General features: G+C 60.2%; 2 protein-coding genes across 4 annotated transcripts; one reads left to right on the forward strand and one right to left on the reverse strand.

Annotated features, from left to right (window-relative positions):
- Window positions 1-913: 913 nt before the first annotated feature.
- Window positions 914-9,207, forward strand: SLC39A13 (solute carrier family 39 member 13). 3 transcript variants are annotated; one of them, XM_079787719.1, is made up of 10 exons: window positions 914-1,019; window positions 2,441-2,749; window positions 4,353-4,466; window positions 4,758-4,882; window positions 5,287-5,394; window positions 5,504-5,593; window positions 6,329-6,379; window positions 7,453-7,581; window positions 7,755-7,854; window positions 7,979-9,207. In XM_079787719.1, exons 2-9 carry the CDS (start codon window positions 2,449-2,451, stop codon window positions 7,815-7,817), a joined length of 981 nt encoding a protein of 326 aa, XP_079643845.1. In that variant the 5' UTR covers window positions 914-1,019; window positions 2,441-2,448; the 3' UTR covers window positions 7,818-7,854; window positions 7,979-9,207. The 3 variants fall into 3 exon arrangements, with proteins under 3 accessions (XP_079643845.1, XP_079643843.1, XP_079643844.1); XM_079787717.1 differs by having other exon boundaries at window positions 7,453-7,585; window positions 7,979-9,205; XM_079787718.1 differs by lacking the exon at window positions 5,287-5,394 and having other exon boundaries at window positions 7,453-7,585.
- Window positions 9,208-10,941: 1,734 nt separating this feature from the next.
- PSMC3 (proteasome 26S subunit, ATPase 3) lies at window positions 10,942-16,921 on the reverse strand. Its single transcript, XM_079786858.1, has 12 exons — window positions 16,746-16,921; window positions 16,418-16,501; window positions 15,783-15,908; window positions 15,231-15,335; window positions 15,053-15,115; window positions 14,390-14,527; window positions 13,830-13,973; window positions 13,564-13,712; window positions 12,579-12,675; window positions 12,219-12,364; window positions 11,307-11,388; window positions 10,942-11,133 (listed from the first exon to the last, which is right to left on the reverse strand). Exons 1-12 carry the CDS (start codon window positions 16,818-16,820, stop codon window positions 11,023-11,025), a joined length of 1,320 nt encoding a protein of 439 aa, XP_079642984.1. The 5' UTR covers window positions 16,821-16,921; the 3' UTR covers window positions 10,942-11,022.
- Between the last annotated feature and the right edge of the window lie 112 nt (window positions 16,922-17,033).

A 17,033-nucleotide genomic window follows, 5' to 3' on the forward strand; every position in this document is an offset into this window, starting at 1 on the left:
CTAGAAATGAGAGGTGCTGTCCCATGCTCTGGGCTTAAGAACACCCAGAGGTTTGAATCCTGGCTCTGCCATCTGTTCCACTGTTTAACCCTGGGCTAATGGTACCCACCTCAATGGGATAGAATGAAGATGCCCTGAGAATGCGAGTGAATGGCACATAGTAGGTGTTCAGTAAATTGCAGTTATAATAATAATGCTATTGTTTGCTGCCCTCGTCTAAGAAGTCAGGCCAACTTCCTCTAGGTGAGGGGAGCACAGAGCCCTTGCTTTCCTCAGGTTTGGAGTTCAGAGCAGCCGTGTCCAGCCACCATGCACTGGGCCCCAAAGGGTTACAAGCTCTGGAGACAAAGGCCTGAGGTTCCCAGTGAAAAACCAAAGCATAAAAATAATTCGATGAGTAAGAATAAAATTCCCTCTTCTGAGGTTCCCGGGGCTAGGCCCCTCCCTGCGGCAGGCACTTCCCCTTTCCCGTTTCATGGAGGAGCCAGGCCAGGCTGACTCAGAACTGGAGCGCTGCAGCCGTCCTCCCACCCGGGAGCCGGGCCGCCGGCCGACGGCTGCGAGTCCGGCAGTCGAGCGCGCCCCCGTGCGGCTGCGGGGGAGACTGCAGCCCGAGAGAAGAAGCGGCGCCGGACCCGCCAGCCCAGCCGCTCGCGGTCCCCGCGGAGCCACCCCTGGCCCTGCCCAGCCTGCTGAGCGCGGTACCCAAGGTTCTCCCACTTCCGCCCGGCCCTCCTCGCCGCCCCTAGTCCGGCCCGAGCGGAAGTGCGCTGGCCGCCCGGATCCCCCATGGCCGCGAAGCGGAAGCGCTCCCGGACAGCCACCCCCCACTACACCGTGGCGCGCGGCGCCTCGGGTTCCGGGCAGGTCCCGAGTGACGTGGCCGCGCGCTGGGGGCGGCTCCGGGCCGGGGGCCGGGCTGCGGGGCCGGGCCGGGCGGGGCAGGCCCGGGGCGGGGCGCCGCGCCGCAGCTGGATGGCCGGGCCCGCCCGGAGCGCTGCCGCCGCCGCCGCAGCACGGTGAGTGACCGCCCGGCCTCAGGGCCCGCGCCTGGGCGGGATGGACCCGGCGATACCCCCCGACCCCGGCCCGGGGCCGACCTGGGCCTCTCGCCCGGAGCCTGGAGTTCAACTTCCCTGGGCTCCTCTGCCGCCCGCACGTCGCTCCGCATCTCTCCCTTGCTCTCCCCTCCTCGTCCGTCTCACCCACTATCTCTGATCTCTCCCTCTCGACTCTCTTGCTTTCTTCTTTCCCTCTCCTCTCAGACTGCGCACCCCCTCCCCCTTTCCCAAACCTCATCTCTGCGTGATCCCCTCATCCCTGCGTGACCCGCCTCGGCCTCCAAGCCCGACCTGGCCCGGGCCTGCCTGTGGTCCCCAGTGGAGCCCCGCGGGTTTCATCAGGGTCTCCCGTTCGGGCCTGGAGGTCCTGAACGCGGCATCTTTTCCAGCGCTGCTGCTTCCCCTCCCTCCCACCTCTAACAGCAGATGAGGAAACTGAGGCAGTGACTCTCCAGTCAAGGTCACAGCCAGCACGAGGCAGGGCAGACCGCCTTTACCCCTCCTGCCTGAGTTTCCAGGCTGAACCTCTCTCTGGTTGACTCACATCTGAGTCCGGTGACCCTGGCCGGGGATATTCCTGCTGCCCAGGGCTGCGGCCTCCACAGCATAAGGAGGGCGCTGTGCTTCCTCCCTGCCAGGCACGGTTACCTGCATGATCCAGCTCATGTATGTGCACGACCACGTGAGGGAGGCAATACTTATCTTCCTCCTATAGACAAGGAGACTGAGGCTCTGAGGGGGGGCGGGGGGCTCCAGGGACTTGCCCACAAGCAGCTGGAAGTTGCCGCCCAGCAGAGCACCAAGTTAACCACGGTGCTCTGAGCATCTGTGAGCAGCTCCAACTGCAGGATCCTTCCTCTTCAGCCCCACCTCCCGGCTGTCTCTGTGCCCCGGGGACATGGGGCTCATTTCCTAGGAAGACGCTCTAATGGTCCTGTCCTAGCTCAGTTGCTTGGTTTCCCAACCTGCACCTCCTAATGTCGCCCCATCGAGCTAGATAGTGCCAGCCTCGGTCCCTGGGGTGTCCTCGCCAGGGCACATCCTGGTAGCAAAACCTCCCCTGGCAGCCAAAGGCACCCGGCTGGGCCGGGCCTGCCCCGCCGGTGGCTGAGGGGAACCAGCCAGCGCCTCACCCTGTCATTAGGAAAAGTTTAGCCTCGGGCAGACATGCTGACACAGTCGGAAGCCGGAAGCCGGCTCAGAAGGAAAAAATGCGGTCCTTGGAGTGTGGAGGAGCAGAGCCCTGTGCTCTGTGCACCCACTGTTTGGAGCCTCAGAAGCCCTGGGTCAGGCAAGCAGGAGGGTGAAGGGGCCATATTTCATACGCAGGTGTTCAGCCAACGGTGGCAGCTCATGCCAGTGGCCTTTGTGTCTTTCAGCACCTGGCATGCCTGGATGTCCCTGCTCTGGCTGCGGCATGGCGGGCCAAAGGCTCCTCCTCTTCACTGCTGTGGCCCTGCAGCTCCTGGGAGGGGCTGGGGGTTCCCAGCAGGCCCTCCGGAACCGGGGGGCTGCAGCCGCCTGTCGCCTCGATAACAAGGAGAGTGAGTCCTGGGGAGCCCTGCTGAGCGGGGAGCGGCTGGACACCTGGATCTGCTCCCTCCTGGGCTCCCTCCTGGTGGGACTCAGCGGGGTCTTCCCACTGCTGGTCATTCCCCTGGAGATGGGGGCCACACTGCGCTCAGAAGGTGGGTGACCCTCCTCTGGCACCCTGGGGCAGCCAGCGGCGTGGGAAACATGCTGCTCTTCCCCGGAGAGCTGGGTCTCCCGTCCTGGGTGCCGGTGTGTCTGAGGTGGAGGGCAAGGACAGAATACAATTTCTCACCTTGGTCCTGGGAGACCAGGGCTCACCATGCTCATTTGTTCATTCATTTATGCGTTCTTTTATTCTGCAAGAATAACCCCTAGCAAACAGTCACCAAGAAGCAATATAGACAGTGGTGAGAAATATGGATGTCAGCCCACCTGGGTTCAAATCTCGGCTCTGCCACTTACTGGGTACCCAGCTGGGTACCACTGGGCAAGTTACGTCACTTCCCTCTGCCTCAGGCTCCCAGCCTTAGAAAGGGGTAACAGTGGTGTCTACCTCACAGGCACTATTGTGACAATTGAAGGAGCTCATATCAGTAAGGCACCCTGGTGCAGGGAGAAGGCTGCGTGTGTGCGGGCCCCGTGCTGGGTGTGCCGTGGCCAGCAAAGCACTGCCTCTCGCTTCAGTCCCTGCTCATCATGCAAAAGAGCTCTCCGACTCGAAGCCCCTGGGTCAGCCTTACCCAGGAACATGAGGGAGGTTGGTCGCAGGCCTGCCTCTGGGGGGGGGGGGGGGGTCTGGGAGATGGGGGACCGGCACGGGTGGAGGCTTTTCCTGGGCTCCCCTTTCGTAGGGTGTGCATGGACTGTCTGTCCTCAATGGCATGTTGTAATGAAAAGTCCACGAGATCAGGTGGGGAGGTGCCAAAAATACAGGTGCCTTGTGCCCCCCACCCCAGAGTGTGACACAGTAAGTCTGGACGAGGGCCCCAGGCACTGTGCTCCCCTGTTCATTCTGTCCCTGGGCCGAAGGCTGCTGCCACGGCTGTGAATGGAGCCCTGCTGTCATGCCTGCTCCTCAGCCCCGTCCCTGCGAGGTCAGGGTAGGGAGGACTTGGATTATTAGCTCCATTTTACACATGGGGAGGCACGGGCACAGAGAGGTTCTTGGACCAGCCTGAGGTCACACAGCCTAGAAGCAGCAGCTTCCCCTGGGATAGTTGCTACCCGACCCCCAAGGTGCCTCTGCCCTCTGGGCCTCAGTTTCTTTCAAACCAAGGGTTTGGACATGGCCCCCCTCAGGCACTTCCAGCTCTGGATGCTGCAAATCGGCAAAAGTCCCCACATCTCTGTCACTTTTCCTGCGAGTAACAGTGGCTGAGAAAAGAAAGTTCCCGTGTAGTGAGTACTCGCTCTGTGTATTGTTACTGAATTCCCAGAGGATCCCTATCAGAGAGGTACACTTGTCCCCAGTTTACAGAAGGGGAAACTGAGTCCCGGGAGCAATCTGCCAAAGGCACCAGCCAGTGGGCTGGAGAGCTGAGCCCTTAACCATGAGGCAGTAGCTCTACAGCCCCTCGTCAGGTTGAGGGGTGTTCCTGCTGAGCACCCAGCCCAGGAAGGGCGGTGCGCCATGTCCAGCCTTTTAGAGGCTGACGTTCCGGTTGGGACAACACAAAGAGCCTAGTAATGTGGGTGGGCAGAGGCCGGGCCAGGGTCCCTGGTGGGTCAGCCCCCAGGCCCCGCCTCTCTGCCTTGCAGCTGGGGCCCGGCGCCTGAAGCAGCTGCTCAGCTTTGCCCTGGGCGGCCTCTTGGGCAATGTGTTTCTCCACCTGCTGCCCGAGGCCTGGGCCTACACATGCAGCTCCAGCCTTGGTGAGTGAGGTCACAACCTGGGGGCAGGCAGGGGAGGGTGGGAGGGGGGCTGGTACCTATGCCCAGGGATGGCCTAGGCCCTGCCTGCTCTGCCAGAATGGCTGGCAGAGGGATTCTGGGTATCAGGCTGGGAACTTGCCCTGGCCTCTGTGGGAGTCCCTGGGGCGCCGCTGCCCCACCAGCCAATCCTGGCCCCCTGCCTCCGTCCCTACCCTGGACTAGGTCCCATTCCCAATGGCCCCTCTCCTCTGGCCTTCGCTTGGCCTGGGCTGTCAGTGCTGCCCCCTGCAGGTGGTGAGAGGCAGAGCCTGCAGCAGCAGCAACAACTGGGGCTGTGGGTCATTGCTGGCTTCCTGACCTTCCTGGCTTTGGAAAAGATGTTCCTGGACAGCAAGGAGCAGGAGGGGACCAACCAGGTGAGCCCCAAACCCCAGGACCTGGGTACCTCAGTCTGTTCTGTGGTGGTTCCAGGGCCTGGAGGCCCAGGTTCTGAGTTGAACCCTGAAAAGAGGGTCTCTTGGCCTTTCCTTGGGGCCTCTGGGAGGCTGGGCCAGCTTGTTTGGGGACCTGGGGAGTGACAGCATCAGCCCCTGCCATGGCTTGTTCTCCGGCTGATAGCGACGGCAGTGCAGGAGGCGGACAGTCTGTTGAGTTTGAGGGCACCTGGCGGATCAGGCAGCAGAGAAGTCTAGACAGAGAAAAGGGGTGTTCCCTGTCTCTGTTTCTCCATCTCTCGCTCCCCTTCTGTGTCCACCCTGGTCAAGCGGGGGGCGGGGGGAGGGCATCTAATGTCACCTCTCCCTCCTTCTCCCGGCCCTAGGCCCCCCGCAAAGACCCCGCTGCTGCTGCCGCCGTGCTCAGTGGAGGCCGCTATGTGGCCCAGCCGGCTGCAGAGCCCGGCCTGAGCGCCGTGGTCCAGAGCATCAAAGTGAGTGGCCCACTTCGGGCCCCCTCCTCCTGCAGCCGCCCCACCCGAGTGGCCCGCCCAGCTCAGCCCTGCCTGCCCTGTTCAGCTGGCTTTCTCTCCCCTCACCCAGGTCCGTGGCTATCTCAACCTGCTGGCCAACACCATAGACAACTTCACGCATGGGCTGGCTGTGGCTGCCAGCTTCCTGGTGAGCAAGAAGGTGAGTGGGGGTTGGGGCAGGTGGGGGCCCAGGCAATTCCAGTGGGAATGATGGTGCTTGTGTTGACCAGTTGGCTCTGCCTCCAAAATAGGTCTCCAGTCCATCACTTCTTGCTCCCTGCATCAGCAACACCCTCATCTGAGCCCCGTCCTCCCTGTCGCTCTCCTGGACACGGCCTTCTTTTGTCCCGAGACACTGGTCTGTTCTCCTGGCTGCAGACACTCCTTTTGGGGATCCATGCCTCTGCCTGCCTGCTTCCAGAGGCTCCCCCACCTTCCCCTGCCCTCTGTCTGCCGACGTGTGAACACCACGCTTTCCCTTCCTTCATGGCCTCCGCCTCACACTGTTCCATCTGCCTGAACGCTCTTCCCCCACCCTCAGCGCTGGCTCCTCAGCCGTTAGGCCTTGGCTAAATGTACTTCCTCGGACAGGCCTTTGCTGACCCCTCGTCTGATTAGGCCCCATTACTCCTGCCCAGGGCACCCAGTCCTCCTCGCCCCCAGCAGCTGTCCGTGAGTGACACGCGGCTCGTGTGTTTGCTCAGTCCTGGCCTCCCTCCTCCAGACTGTGAGCTTCATGAGGGCAGCTTCCTTGTCTGTCTGATTGGCTGCTGTGTTCCTGGTCACCAAACAGTGGCAGGCAGGGTGCTCAGAGCAGAGCAGACACTGGTAGACTGAGTGGACAGGGGGTGCCCTGGCCCTCGGCACAGACCCCCACAGACTCCCCTTCCTGCAGATCGGGCTCCTGACCACCATGGCCATCCTCCTGCATGAGATCCCCCATGAGGTGAGTTCCAGAGGGCCTGGGGGCCCAGTGAGGGGGTGCAGGCTGGGCCCAGCGAGGGGGTGCGGGCTGGGGCCCAGCGAGGGGGTGCGGGCTGGGGCCCAGCGAGGGGGTGCGGGCTGGGGCCAGTGGCAGGAGGTGCGGGCTGGGGCCCAGCGAGGGGGTGCGGGCTGGGGCCAGCAGCAGGGGGTGCGGGCTGGGCCCAGCGAGGGGGTGCGGGCTGGGGCCCAGTGAGGGGGTGCGGACTGGGGCCAGCAGCAGGGGGTGCGGGCTGGGGCCCAGCGAGGGGGTGCGGGCTGGGGCCAGCAGCAGGGGGTACGGGCTGAGGCCAGCGAGGGGGTGCGGGCTGGGCCCAGCGAGGGGGTGCGGGCTGGGCCCAGCGAGGGGGTGCGGGCTGGGGCCAGCGGCAGGGGGTGCGGGCTGGGGCCAGCGAGGGGGTGCGGGCTGGGGCCAGCGAGGGGGTGCGGGCTGGGGCCAGCAGCAGGGGGTGCGGGCTGGGGCCCAGTGAGGGGGTGCGGGCTGGGCCCAGCGAGGGGGTGCGGGCTGGGCCCAGCGAGGGGGTGCGGGCTGGGCCCAGCGAGGGGGTGCGGGCTGGGGCCCAGTGAGGGGGTGCGGGCTGGGGCCAGCAGCAGGGGGTGCGGGCTGGGGCCCAGCGAGGGGGTGCGGGCTGGGCCCAGCGAGGGGGTGCGGGCTGGGGCCCAGTGAGGGGGTGCGGGCTGGGGCCAGCAGCAGGGGGTGCGGGCTGGGGCCCAGCGAGGGGGTGCGGGCTGGGGCCAGCAGCAGGGGGTACGGGCTGGGGCCAGCGAGGGGGTGCGGGCTGGGCCCAGCGAGGGGGTGCGGGCTGGGCCCAGCGAGGGGGTGCGGGCTGGGGCCAGCGAGGGGGTGCGGGCTGGGGCCAGCAGCAGGGGGTGCGGGCTGGGGCCCAGCGAGGGGGTGCGGGCTGGGGCCAGCGAGGGGGTGTGGGCTGGGGCCAGCGAGGGGGTGCGGGCTGGGGCTCGTGTGCGTGACCACCCCTGAGGTGCTCAGGGGGTCTGGTCCTACTGGGGCCCAGAGTGATCCTCTGGACCTTCCCTCAGGTGGGCGACTTTGCCATCCTGCTCCGGGCTGGCTTTGACCGATGGAGCGCAGCCAAGCTACAGCTCTCCACGGCGCTGGGGGGCCTGCTGGGCGCCTGCTTCGCCATCTGTACACAGTCCCCCAAGGGAGTAGGTACGGGCGGGGTGTGTGGTGGTGGCAGGTGGCCATCAGCAGAGGGGTCCCAGCCAAGGGCACACCTGCCCCACCCCGATAATGAGACTGAGTCCTGCCCTCGGTCCCCACTGCGGGAGGGGTGAGGGGCCCGTGGGCTCCCAGCCAGTCGGGCCTTCTCCCACTGCAGAGGAGACTGTGGCCTGGATCCTGCCTTTCACCTCTGGCGGCTTCCTCTACATCGCCCTGGTGAACGTGCTGCCCGACATCTTGGAGGAAGATGACCCGTGGTGAGTGACACACGGGACTGCCACTCACGGGGCCCTTAGAGGCTGGAGGAGGAGGGACTTTTCTGGCCTCTTCCCTGCCCCTCACCTGGTGCCAACCCCTGAGCCCCAGCCCCTCTCCCCACAGGCACTCCCTGCAGCAAGTGCTTCTGCTCTGCACGGGGATCGTGGTGATGGTGCTGTTCTCGCTGTTGGTGGAGTAACCGTCCCTGACGCCCGCTCCCCCCACAATAAGAGACTCGGATTTACTCTGTGACCGTGTGTGAAGGCAGAGAGGGCGAGTGTCTGAGAGCCAGTGAGCCTCCAACCAGACAAGAGGATGATGCGAGCGCGCGCGTGTGTGTGTGTGTGTGTGTGTGTGTGTGTGTGTGTGTGCACGTGTGGACAGAGGTGTGTGAGACCGACACTGTGATCCCTCATGCCCAGGGCCCAGTGCCCGCGCCTGCCCAGCCACACTGTGGTCCTCTCCTTGCCACCCTGTCATCTTGCACCTCCCAGTGAGGAAGCCAGCGTTGGTCCCAAGCAGAGGCCTCTCCCCACGACCCCCAGGGGAGTGAAGGGCAGCCCCAGCAGCCCCTGGCTGCAAGGAACCCCAAAGCTGTCTCCCACTGGGCCTCACAGGTCCCTGGCTGAGAGAGTAAACCCCTCTGCTCATGCACCCAGCCCTGGGCAGCCTAGGGGCCGAGGCTGGGGTGAACTCTGCTGCATCCATGGTCGTGGCCCTTCCTTCGCCATCTCTACAGCCAAAGAAAGGAGAGGCAGGTGCTCTTGCAGCCCCCAGCCCCACTCAGCACTGACAGCCCTACCCTCCCAGCCTGAAGCCGAGAGATGCTTTCTCAGACCCTGGCCAGCTCCCGTCCCCCAGTGAATGCTCCGTGGCAGCACCAGCAGCTCTTGCCACCTCCCGCTGCCAAACAGCAGCCTGCAGTGCAGCCAGCAGCCCTGGCCAGGGAGACCTCCCGGTCCAGCTCGGTAGCTTGCGCCAGCACAGGGGCCAGGCAGATATCCTGGGGGCAGGAAGAGAGTGGTTCGTGGCTGCCCTCCCTGCTCAGGCCCCTTTTGGGTGGGGGTGGTGAGGGCTCCATGTAGTCAGCACTCGGGAATGTGCTCTGGGAGAATGCTGAAGACATAATCCCCAGCTATTTCCCTTGGCTGACGCCCAGGTACTCAGCTGGCCCACTCCACAGCCAGGCCCAGCCCTGCTGCTCGACCTCGGACATTCTCAGAAGTGGCCATAAGAGGGTCTGAATGGTTTCACAGCAGTTTTGCTGATTCCATTTGTATCTGTAAATACTTGTTCTATATATAAGATGCAAATAAATATTATACACAAACTGGCTGCCTCTGTCCTGTCACCATCCAGTCGAACAGGGCTTTCCCGGGCTGGCCGCTCCATAGCCCCGCGCCGGCTGGCCGCCTGCCGGTCTCGCCCCCGCCTCCCACCCTTCTGCTCTGTGCTGTCTCTGAACGGTTACCCTTGCAGTGCTTCTCGGAACGGGATAGCATTTCAGTTTCCTGGCTCGGCTTGTTAGTTTTTTGTCCCAATAAAACAAGCCTGGCACTGTGTTGTAGCCCACACCCCCCTAAGGGTGGTGGCCTCATATAGACCTAGGAACCGGCGGCTTTTTCCCAGCCTGCCCGAGTAATTTAATCCAGGAAGGGAGCTCCATCCATAAAGGCGTCTCCAGGTTTAGCCTCAATGAAATTGTTATTTTTCATTAAAAAGAAAACCGTCTGAATGTGCTGTGTAAGGACAGGACCAGGCACCGGGGGGCGCTGCTTCCCCACACTGCTCTATCCAAGCCAAGCAGGACAGCCTCCAGCAGTTAGCAGAGCCGCATGTCTGCACAGCATCAGAGTGTGCTCAGGGGCTGGAAGCCCGCATTGCTGTTCCCAGCCTGGCTCTGAATCATTCCTTTCAGCAAAAAGGGACTCGCTGCTCCTGACTGACACACCGGGACCTGGTGGACCGGACCGGCGCCTGATCTGTCAAGGAAGTAACTCAGGCTCCAGCAAGCATCCCCTCCCCTTGGCAGCGCTGGGGCTCCCCATGTTGAGCCTCAGGTGGTGCGTGCAGGTTTACTAGGGTGTTGCGGCCAGGTGAATGTTCCAGCTGGTCGGAAGAGGGAACAGGGAATGCAGGAATGGGAACAGCTGAGCCGGGCAGGGGACAGAACCAGTCCTTCAGAGGCCATGCGGGGGCTCAGGCAGGCGTGGGAAGTCAATGATTAGGTGCATCCCAGGGCACGGTAGCAGGAAGGCGGGCCTGGAGTGGTGGGACCACAGGGGAGGGATCAGAGCTGGTTAGGAGCCTAACCCCCAGAAAGGCCGAGACCCAGTCTGAAGCCCAATTAGGCATGTTCCTCGGGAGGGGACCAGGGACCAGGAGGGTGTAGGGCTTTTGTCAGAGGGCAAGTGAGAGCTGCCGAGTTCTGAGGAGCTGCTACTTTGAAAGGCCATTCGGGAGCTTTCAAAGTATATGGGACCAAGATCCTGCTCAAGGTTCATTTTCAGCCAGAGGAAATGGACCAAAAGAGCTAATGGGGCCCGACCAGGTGTGGCTCAGTGGTTGAGTGTTGACCAGTGAACCAGGAGATCACAGTTCGATGCTCAGTCAAGGCACCTGCCCGGGGTTGTAGGCTCGATCCCCAGGGGAGGCATGCAGGAGAGGCCAATCAATGTTTCTAATCGTTGATGTTTCTATCTTTCTTCCCTCTCCCTTCCTCTCTGAAATCAATTAAGAATATATTTAAAAAAACAACAGCTAATGGGACATGTGGAAAAACAAGAGGCTTGGAGGCCAGGAAACAAAGGAGGTGTCTGACCCAGAGCACCAAAATGTGAAAAAAAGGAAAGGCTGGCTCTATTTAGGGCCTTCATCCTAGGGCTTCAGCACCACAACCTTGAAAGCTCAGAGGTGGGGCAGGGAGTGGGGAGGGAGGGGTCTGGAGGGACCCGTGGGACAGGCCTGAGGGCCTCCCTGTGACAACTGGATTGAGGCCACAGGTGTCTCGAGTTCCAGGCAGGAGCATGTGGGGAAGGGGTTTCGTGCGAGCACCCGCCCCCCCTTCCACTAAGAAGCGAGATAGGCAGGTGTCAGAGACCTGAAACCATCTTTTATTATGAATTTTAACCAGCAAGAGAGCAGGGGATGGTGTGGTGGGTGACGCCCTAGGCATAGTACTGCAAGTTGGCTTTCTTCTTGGCCTGCACCTCCAGGATGCCCTCCATGTAGTCCTCGTGGGTGAGCTCCGTGGCACCCCTGCGGAGTGCGATCATGCCCTGCACCCAGGACACACAAGCTTCAGGGTGCCTCCCCGCACCCCTGGCCTGGCTCCCGGGGGCCAAAGCCTTCTCAGCCCCTTCCCCTCAGCAGTCCACTGGTCAAGTAACGCTGCCCTGTCCAGGGAAGGGGGCAGGAAGCACCCACTCACCCACCTCACCCCACCACTCACCGCCTCCACACACACAGCCTTGCACTGGGCCCCGTTGAAGTCATCTGTACAGCGGGCCAGCTCCTCGTAGTTCACATCAGGACTGTGGGAGGACAGATGCCACAGGGCTCAGTTACTCATGGGGACGGGGCAGGGGGAGCAGATGTCTCCCACGCTGCCCCACCCAGTCAGCTCACTGTGCCTCGTTCTCTTCGTGGCACAAGCTGGGGGAAGAGGCACAGTCAAAGCAGGTTAGACAAGGTGATTTCTCTGTCTCGAGCTCCAGCCTTCTAGAAATCTGTACCTGAGACCCCAGGGACCTCTCAGGCTGAGGCGGGGGAGCAGGAGGGTGTGGAGACAAGGATGGCCATCTGCCCTCTCCTGAGTAGCACAGGCCGTGTCAGTATGCTGCTACCACTTAAAAATCTCACATGCTGAGCACTGTGCTTGATGTTGCCACAAGCCCATAATGTTGGTGCCATTACCCCCACCCCCAAGTCCCAGATAAGAAAGCTGAGGCTTAGAGAGGTTATGTCACCTGCTGAAGGTCACAGAGATCCGAACCTAGGTCCATCTGGCCCCTGGCTGGATCCCCCTGGACCATGTTGGGCTGTACCCATGTGCTGAGGTCAGGGAGGCGGGGAAACTGAGGCCCTCTGGCCTGCAGACCTTCCTATCATGGGGGAGGAGGAGGCACGTGGAGTCTAAGGGGTAGAGCAGCCACAATTGGAGTCTTGGCCCCCACAAGACTACCTCAGGCCCGTGGGGAGAAGTGGAGGTTAGAAAATGGTATTGAAAGGTGCTGTGTGTGAACGCGCTGTGGAGAGGAAAGAGATGGGCGGAGGCCTGGGAGGCTCAGCACAAAGAGGAGAAACACTGCCCTGCTGCTGCCCCTCCGGGGCTCAGCGCCCTGCTCCTGGACAGCGTGCTCACCTGACATTCATCTTTCGGGAGTGGATCTGCATGATTCTGGCCCGGGCCTCCTCGTTGGGCATCGGGAACTCAATCTTTCGGTCCAGGCGGCCAGAGCGGAGCAGGGCAGGGTCCAGGATGTCCACCCTGTTGGTGGCTGCGATTACCTGAACAAGGAAAGAAGCTGCAACTTGAACTGAGGAGAAAGGGGTTCCGACTGGCAGCTGTCATGGCCACAACAGGCAGAGACAGCCCAGGGTCCAGGTGAAAGGGAAGTGGATGTTCAAGACAGACCCCAATTCCTACTGTGGCTGCCATAGCGAGGTAACGAGAAGGTCTTGGCCTCTAAGCCCCATGTTTTTCACCTTCAACAACACTCACCTTGACCTGGGTGTTGGGCTGAAACCCGTCCAGCTGGTTCAGAAGCTCCAGCATCGTCCTCTGCACCTCCCGGTCCCCGGCCTTCTCGCTGTCAAAGCTGAGGCCCGTAGGAGGCCCAAGACACTGGTGAGGCCACTGCTTGGGCAGAGCCCTCCCCTCCTCTCCACCCACATGAAGCCTAACCCAGCCCATCCAGGGTAGGGAAATGTCTCACTCAACTTGGGGCCCCAGCCAAGGACTAGCAACAGAAAAGGTGTCAGTAACTGTGGATTGCTGACTGAGACTGGGGAGGCTCTGGGGCCAGGTGTGGAGCTGAGGATAAAACGTGAGCAAAACCACCCACTGCCTGGGCCAGCGCCCTGATGAACATCCATTGCAAACTGAGCTAAGCTTAGAAGTACAGGGATCCAGCCCAGACTTGGAGCGTAAGGGGAACCTAGGCAGGTATCCCTGAGCAAGTGTCCCTCAGCTGAGAGCTAAAGGCTGAAAACTCATCAGTTGGGCAACCAATCACTGAAGAGGGAAAAAGGTAAAGCACATTCCAGAGAGGAAACAGCAGATGCACAATCTCTCCCACTGCAGAGCCAGAGTGGGCCTGCCAGCCCGGGGGCTGTGGAGAGTCCCAGGGAGGGGGAGGCAGGGGCAGAACCAGCATGAGGCCGGAGGGGAGCAGGGACAGCCACTGAAGGGGCCTTGCAGGTCATGGCAAGCCCAAGCATTTACCCCAAGGAGCAATGGGGAGGCCCAGGAAGGGTTTTAAGTGGAATCTGTGGGTGTATGAGTGATATGACAAGGTTTTTTAGGGAACACGCAGCCAGCCGTGAAACGGATGGTCAGGGGAAAAGATAAGAAGCAGGGAAGCTAGTTAGAAGATAATTTAGGAAGTAGAACACAAAGTAAAGCTACCATCACCCCAAGAAAGGGGACAGGGTGGGATAGTAGGAATTTAGAACCATCTCTTTGGTGGTACCCAGCACCCCCTTACCGCTTGGTGCCGATGGCATCCAGCTCATCAATAAAGATGATGGATGGAGCTTTCTCCTTGGCGAGGGCAAAGGCATCCCGGACCAGCTTGGCACCATCCCCGATGAACATCTGCACCAGCTGAGGGCCAGCCAGCTTCAGGAAGGTGGCCTGGGTGCGGTGGGAATGGGGGTTGACGCAATCAGGCCAAAAACACCATGACAGGTCCCTTCAGGCCCCGAGTGCCCAGTCCTGCCCATTTCTCTTCATCCTTCCCAAAGCACTCACCTTGGTCTGCGCAGCACAGGCCCGGGCCAGCAGAGTCTTCCCCGTACCTGGGGGCCCATACATCAGCACCCCCTTTGGTGGTTGGATCCCCAAGTTCTCAAACTTCTCCTTGTGGTTCATTGGCAGGACAATGGCCTCCACCAGCTGCCAGGAAGAAGTCCTGGGTGAGGAGAGTGAAGCCCTGAGGGCTCCTACAGCCCAACCCCAATCTGTAACCCTCCTATTCCAATTCAGAGACACTGCCCTCCCCTTCCCCCCTATCAAGAGAACGCAGAACCTCACTCCCATCAAGGCTGACTATGGTCTCTCCAGGAACAGCAGCACATCGTGGAAACACTGAGCCTGAGTTCCAGGCCTGGCTCTGGCCTTAACCTTCCATGACCCTAAGCAAATCGTTCACTCTCTCTGGATCTCAGTCCCCTAAACTGTCACATGGCATCCTTCTTGCCTCCCTAGGATGCTAGGAGGATAAGAGGCACATTAGGGGAAGCGCCCTGGTCAACGAGGCAGAGAAACACAAAAGGCTGGCAGGCTGCTAGTAGCTGCCACACCTCCCTCACCTCCTGAATCTGCTTGTCCAAGCCCCCGATGTCACTGTACTGTTCTGTGGGCCTCTCGTCCACCTCCATGGCCTTCACCCGTGAGTCGTACTCTGTGGGTAGAGTCTCCAGGATCAAATAGGAGTCTTTGTTCACACCCTGGAGAAACAGCACAAAGCCTTCAGATTTGTCCCAGCTCAAGGCCTAATTAATTGGCTGAGTGACAGGTATCTGAAGAGTGAAAAGAATGATATGGAACCATAGCTGGTTTGGCTAAGTGGATAGAGCACTGGCCTGCAGACTGAAGGTCCCAGGTTCAATTCCAGTCAAGGGCACATGCCCGGGTTGCGGGCTCGATCCCCAGTAGGGGGTGTGCAGGAAGCAGCCGATCAATGATTCTCTCTCATCATTGATGTTTCTGTCTCTCTCTCCCTCTCCTTCCGCTCTGAAATCAATAATATATATATATATATATATATATATATATATATATATATATATATATTTTTTTTTTTTTTTTTATTTTTTTTTAATTCACAGAGCAGGGAGACAGGGTCTGACTCTTCAGGCTGCTCTGCTGAGAGACTCAGGGCCAACAGAGACCTGGGCCTGGGTCAGGGCTCAGCTGCTCAGTGGGAGACATTCACTAGAAAAGCTCTGCCTGGGCTCAGGGACCCCACTCACCACCAAGTCTCCAGGCTTCAGTTTCTCAGCATCCACCAACCCAATCACAGGCAGGAAGTATGTCTGTCACAAAAATTCCAGAAGCAGCCTCAGTTACTGCCCTCAGGAAGGCTCCCTAGCCCTTTCCCACATCCACCCCTCACCCTCCTCCGTTCTCCTTCTATGGAGCCGGCCTCACCTGCCGTGTGGAGGTTTTGATCACGGCACACTTGCCCTTCCTCTGGGAGTCCAGGTCAATGTTGGCACCATCCTCCTCTTGGTCATTGGGATCAACGTCCAAAAGCTGGGAAGGGGAAGAGCGCAGATGAAGAGGCCCTGCTCAGCCCACTGACCTCCCCAGAGCCGGGTGCTTCCTGGGCTGAGACAGTCCCAACGCGGGCAGGGCTGACCATCCCTACCCGCTCCGCACACTGGCCCCGAGCTCAGCACGTGCGGTTGATAAAGCATGGGATTGAAAAGATCTCTGTTTAGATGATGCTCCTCTGCACAGACAGAGCTCATCTACCCCCAAGGAAAAATAACCGGAAGAAAATTAGACATGTGAGGCTTCTGAGTCCTTTTCCAGCCCTATATATTCACCTAGAAATGCACACTAGGAAGGGGACCCTCAGAAGGGGACCCCAACATGCAATCTGGACCTCAAAACTTCACCCACTCTTTCCCAATGGCCCATCACAGGCCGTCTCCAAGCCCCGCTAACCCCTCTCTTCCCCTCCACATACACACACACCTCGATGACGTTGGAGACAAGGTAGGGCAGGGTCTTGTTCACTTTGATCTTCTCACTGTTCTCCTTGATCTTGTCCTTCATGGCTTGGAGTTCGTGGGTAACTCGTAACACTTCGCTCTTCATAATCTGGGATGAAGACAAGCGGAAGCAAATGTTGGGCCTTGGCTGTTTATTCCAAGGCCTTGTAATGAGTGAAGTCGTTACAGGGGGCCCTCCCGCTTCCGCTCACTTGGCTCTTAGGCCTCTGAGTGCCGACCCCCTCGGATGACCTCCTGGTGAAGGAGTTGGAGCAGAGGGAGAAGAGTAGGACTTGGGGTCAAATTCGAGTTTTAGGTTCCGCCTTTGATTAAGGGCTGGGTAGCTCAAAATAAAAACCTTCTGAGCCTCAGTTTCCTCTCTGTAAAATGAAGATTTCCTAAAAGAAGGATTTTCGAGAGGAATACTTAAAAGAGCTCGCTGGGAATGGCAGTCTGATTCCTACTTCCAGGCCTGGTGTCCCAACATCCTGTCCCTCTTCTGGTCCCTCTTAAGGCTTAGTTTTCTTTTCTCTTTTTGGGGCCCAAAGAGGAAACAACGGTCCCCATGCTCCCCCAGGGAGGCAGCTGGGACCACCCGGGCCTGCCCTGGATGCCCACCTTGATTTCACTGTCCAGCAGCCTCGTGCGCTGGATAATCTCTTCTGTGGACATCTTGAGCACCTCTTCCCCGATTCCATCTTGCTGTTAAAAAAAATAATTTTTTTTTAAAATTAAGGGCACGTGCCCGTTTTCTCCAAGCCCACTCAGCCTCAGTTTCCCCGTCCATAAGACTAGAATGAAGGAATCAGGATGCTTGCACACATCCCAAGCGGCCCCGACCCTGGGACCGGGCCAGACTTCGACCCCCGGGCATCTCCTCCCCTCCCGCCAAGGTGGTCTCCCCGCTGGTCCGGCTCTAGGACCCGCGAGCTGTCCCAGAGCAGACCTCTGCCTCGTCCCACACGGTCGCCATCTTCTCCTGCCGAGTCACTGAACTCTCGAGTTTCGGCAGCAGATTCATTTCCTGGAGGAAAAGATCGAAGGTCGGACTGGGAAGGAGCCGTGGCAGAAAATTAGTACTGTCTTTCTTAACACCAGCCCTTGACTAGTAGCAGACCTCTTTCTTCAAGGCCCGACTCTAGGCGATTTATCTCCGGCCGCGAATCTGCTTCTCCGGTTCAAAAGACCACGCGCGGGCCACAGGGCCCACCCCTGTGTCTCCTGAGAAGTTCCC

The sequence above is a fragment of the Cnephaeus nilssonii genome (genome assembly GCF_951640355.1).
Source record: "Cnephaeus nilssonii genome assembly, chromosome: 13".
Lineage (NCBI taxonomy): Eukaryota > Metazoa > Chordata > Mammalia > Chiroptera > Vespertilionidae > Cnephaeus > Cnephaeus nilssonii.